Source organism: Octodon degus, unplaced genomic scaffold (assembly GCF_000260255.1).
Source record: "Octodon degus isolate 3935 unplaced genomic scaffold, OctDeg1.0 scaffold00010, whole genome shotgun sequence".
Lineage (NCBI taxonomy): Eukaryota > Metazoa > Chordata > Mammalia > Rodentia > Octodontidae > Octodon > Octodon degus.
This window is the reverse complement of record NW_004524586.1, coordinates 2,010,544-2,015,521: the sequence shown is the minus strand read 5'-3', so window position 1 is coordinate 2,015,521 and position 4,978 is coordinate 2,010,544. Positions and strand designations below refer to the sequence as shown.

General features: G+C 36.0%; 1 protein-coding gene across 1 annotated transcript in view; it reads right to left on the bottom strand.

Annotated features, from left to right (window-relative positions):
• Positions 1 to 4,978, bottom strand: part of Tbc1d12 (TBC1 domain family member 12) — an 80,463-nt gene that overhangs the window by 36,299 nt on the left and 39,186 nt on the right. Inside the window, exons 5-6 of the mRNA XM_004625673.2 lie at positions 3,315 to 3,432; positions 1,355 to 1,461 (exon numbers count right to left, since the gene is read on the bottom strand). Of these exons, the coding sequence (XP_004625730.1) occupies positions 1,355 to 1,461; positions 3,315 to 3,432 (225 nt within the window). The remainder of the gene's footprint in view (positions 1 to 1,354; positions 1,462 to 3,314; positions 3,433 to 4,978) is intronic.

The window sequence follows — 4,978 nt, the reverse complement described above, 5'->3', positions numbered from 1 at the left end:
TTATTGGAGACAGGGTCTCGCTATGCAGTTTGGGCTGGCCTTGCGCTTACTTTTGTAGTCCCCAAACTGGTCTGAACCTGCAGAGATCCTCCTGGCTCACCCTCCCGAGTGCTGGGACTACAGCAGTGCGCCACCATGCCCGGTTCAAGGGCCGCACAGTGGGTGCCCGGGATCCAGGCCGAGACCGCAAGGCATGCGGGGCCAAGGATCAGACCCGGGTCCTTATGCTTGCCAGGTCAGTGTTTATGCCTCTGAGCTATCTCCACAGCCCCCATTTTAGCAACTTTTCAAATTATCTTATTTTCCTCAATTTGATATGATCCTAATTCTACCTAAATATTTTTAATTAAAAAACTAAATGCCTCTACATGTTAAGAAACCTAAGAAAGAGAAGAACTCTTTGAGACTCTCTTTATTTCTTTTTCTGTTTTTTAAACATTAAAAATTAAAAAAACAAACAAAAAAACAAAAAACCTCCAATGCTGCCCAAATAGCTCAGTGGATTAAAGCGCCTGCAAGCAGGCACAGGAGCCAGAGGTTCAATCCCCAGGCCTGCCATGCCAGCTCCCCGGGCGGGCGCACTGAGAAGGCAATTGAGACTGGGCGTGGTGGCACACGCCTGTAATCCCAGCTCTTGGGGGGCTGTGAACAGGCGGGTCACTGTGAGTCTGATCTAGCAGTGAGACCTTGAACACCCTTGTGGACCTTTCCCTAAAGTACAAAAGGAACAAACAAACAAAAAACCTCCAAAAAGTTGGGTGTGGATAGAGAACAAGGAAAATCAATTTTCTAGCCTCCCTATCATTTATATTTTTTGAGAAAAGAACAAGTTTTTTCACAAGATTTTTTTTCCTTGGCATATACTTACTCTTTCATGCCATACACAGTTCAGAAGTGCTTGAAATTAGCTATGCTCATGATAGTATATGTCCAGACTTTTATCAATAGTTACAAAGAAAAAACAATTTGTGTAATATGAAATACAATAATTTACTAAATCATATAAGGGGAGGTGAGCATACTCTTTTTTTTTTTAATTTTTTTTAAATTAATTTATTTATTGTGTGTGTGTGTGTGTGTGTGTGTGTGTGTGTGTGGCCAGCTCAGCCCACCAGGGGGCGGCGCTGGCTGGCATGTGGTGCTGGGGGATTGAACCGCGGTCCCTGATGCTTTGCTAAGCTTGTTCTAAGTAGGTGCTTTAGACCACTGAGCCATCTCTCTAGCCCAGGTGAGCATACTCTTAAAATAGTATTATTTATGGTAGTGCTTTTTTAAATGGTACTCTATTATCTGCTTTATAATTCTGGAGATGACTATTTGTATGTATGGGAGTAACTGAACACAGCATACGAACCCGGAGTGATGTTCAGCTCATTTCCTACAGCGAGGCTCCAAACTTTCCCGCGGACCCTAGGGGGCAAGCCCCGCCACCACAGCTCTCGCACTCTTCTTGTGCTGCGCCTAGAATTAAAGGAGGCAAGAAGAGGAAAAAGTTACTGTTTATACCATAATACTACTTGCATGATGGTTTACCTATAACCAAGTGACCAGATGATTTTTAAGAACAAAGAAAGTTAAATATGTAGTGCATTCTTCCTCTGATTTTCATGTTTATAAGCAAGAAAAGCCTACAAAATATATATTACCTAAAGAAAAACAATAGGGGAACTACCCGCCAGGCCCCCCTCCTGTTCCTCTCTTCGACGGGAGCTTTCTTTCTCTCAATAAATATATTCTGCTCAAAAAAAAAAAAAAAGAAAAACAATAGTACTTTAAAGGGAACTGCCTTTGAGAGATGCTATTTATACAATAAAAGAATCAAAAATGTGTGGAGAATTGTCCAAAACAGGATAAAAAGGACATAAAAATGTTTTGCCATTGTATCAAATTTAAAAAAAAAATCACAAAAGAATCTTCTTTGGGGAAAGTACTAGGCTTTGAGGGGCAGTAGTCTATTGAATGAGTTTAGGCTTTACAGTCAGATTTGAGTTCAAATCTAGTTTAGTCATTCACTAACCTTGGGCAAATCATTTCACCTCTCTAAAATAAGCTTCTCTGTAAGATAAATGTTTGAGTAAAAATAAATATATATACTTTAAGTTGTGAGCAAAAAAGCAATTACTTGCATAAGGACCCTAAAAGAATACAGTATCCCTTTCCCCTCAGTCTGCAGGGGATAAACTCCACATCTTCTAGTGGATAGTTGAAAATTTTGCCTATGCATACATACCCATGATAAAGCTGAATTTATAAATCAGGCACAGTAAGAGATTAAGAACAGCAACCAATAATAATAAAAAAAAAAGTTGTAACAATAGATTCTGCAATAAAAGGTGAATGTGGTCTCCATTTCTCACAATGCCTTTTCACTTAAAGGACAGCATCTAAACTGCCAGCATACCTACATTTGAGCTTGGGGCCACTGCTAAGTAAAATAAGGATTATTTCAACACAAGCACTGCAACAGCATGACCTAACAAATGAAACTCTACTAACTAAGAGGAAGACAGTGGATACAGCATGGATATGCTAGTCAACAGGGATAATTTATAGCCAGGGCAGAGCATAATTTAAAATTAATAAATTATTTATTTCTGTAATTTTCCATTTAATATTTTCAGACCCAACATGACCAAAGGTAATTGAAATGGCAGAAAGGAAAAATAAATAAAAGGGACTACTATATCTGTTACACAGCCAGTAAGTATTCAATAAATTGTCAATGTATATCCTACATCTGGCATTGCTGAGCTATCCCCACCTCTGCATCCATATAAAAAAATAGCAAAAAATTAAAGGGAAAAAAAAGCAGGAAGTACAATAGTTTCAATACTGTGACATTTTTCAGGAGAGAAAGATATAAAATATGATCTTTGATAAGGGGGGCATATTAGCATGTTTTAATATTTAAGAATTGATAAATACATCTTATCATGCATATATCTGATTTAATATGTTCTTTTCAAAAACCCGTCATTACATCAACAGTGCATCTGAGAATTAATGGCGTGTCAGAACTAAGAAAATATGTTAAGTGAAGAAACTGAAAGATTCACAAATCAATCAGTATTTTACATGGGTCTCAGAGAATAGACAAGATTTCTGAAAGGCACAGAGGATGGTGTGACAAGTATATATTCGAGTCTGAGGGTTTTATAAAAGCAAAGGCATAGAGATAAAAATGGGGACATTTTTAGGCACTGTTTAATAGCATAATATAGCAAAAGTGTAAGATACATGGTGATAAGTAATAAAAATATAAAGACAAGATTTTTGGAGACAACCTAAAATTTAGCATAAGTTTGCTTACTTACATTACTTCCCAATTGGGCAGTATTTCATTGATCCAAATTACCATTGCATTTGCAATATTTTCTTCCTGTTCAAATCGCTCTTTCATTATTCTTTTTCTTTTATGTGCTTCTTTAATTTCTGTTTTAAATAAGTGAGAATTATTTTCAATACAAATGAGTTAAATTAAAACCCCTTCTTCTACTTAACTCTATAAAAGAAGATTTCTCAAGTATCCATCTCTGGACAGAAGAAAGGAAGAAAAGAGGAAAGAAAAGAAAACAAAAATGATCATATTAATATGCTCTTAATACCTTAAGTGGAATAAACACAAAAAATGACTTCAGTGAACTGTTCTATCATATATTTCTTTTACTTAAAACAAAGGTATAATTTGTTATAAATAAAGTATGTAAAAAATAAACACCTTGAAAATCTAATGATTACCCATTTTTCATACAAGCAGTTTAAGAATCTCCTAACATAAATCATGACATTAAAAATGGTTTTGGGGGCTGGGATAGAGCCTAGTGGCACAATCTCCTGCTTGGCAAGCGCAAGGTCTTTAAAGTTTGATTCCCAGTATCAAAAAGAAGTTAAAAATGATTTTTGTTAATGGTACTAATAGTACATGAACCCTTTTTAGTATATTATGAGAGAAATAAAAAATTTCTTCCAAAAAATACATATACAAACAACTCTAGAAACCAATGGCCACAATTTTGGAGGAGCAACCTCAAATACTATAGAGAATTGAGTTATACCTCAAAAGTGGTATGTATATAATTCTAGAACCAGGGAGGACTTTGGAGAATTGCTAGCTAGCAAAACTGTTTTCAAATGATGTTTTGTATATTTCTTAGAAGTTATCTTCACAGGCAAGTCAAGTAAGCAATTTTACCAGCTTTTGTTTTATGTATTCAGATTCTATGTAAGATGTCTTGGGGGAGTCCACTAGTTAAAAAAACAATAAAATGTGTTGAAGGAGAGGCTTAAAAAACTTATCCAGTAAACATCCTACCACTAGGCCTATTCAAAATACCTGAATGAGTTAATTTTAAACAGTATTCAAGCTATAGCCTTTTTTATTTTAATTTTTTTGAGAAACAAATATGAATGAGACATTTTCAAAGCTGATTAACAGGACAGTTTCTACAATCAATACATTGTACATTGTTATCTTCTTAGTGGTTATCCATACCACAAGAAGCAGACAGGATATCCTGTCTCCCATCCAAGTACTAACCAGACCCGACCCTGCTTAGCTTCCGAGATCAGACAAGATCAGGCATGTTCAGGGTGGTATGGCCGTAGACAGGATATCCTGTCCAAACACTATTAGTAGACCTCTTTCTTCTCATTGAATTAAGTGAAAGTAGCTGTATATCCTATTTTGTATATATAAATACAAAATGATCTTTCTTTTTTATCCCCTTTTTTGTTTAGTCCTGTCAGAGGTGGATATTCTACTGTCACCTAAATACTACAGGTGTTTGAATTCAGCAAAACAATCCAACAGTGTCTAGCAGTCTATAATATTAGTGGGTTATCCTCAGAAGTTATTGACTTGAGCCTTTTACAGCTCATCGTATTAATATGGCTTTACTTTATATACCTCGTTTTTATACTTTTCTGCTGAATGGTTAAGACCAAGATAAAGCAAGACCTATGTAACAAGAAATGTAAC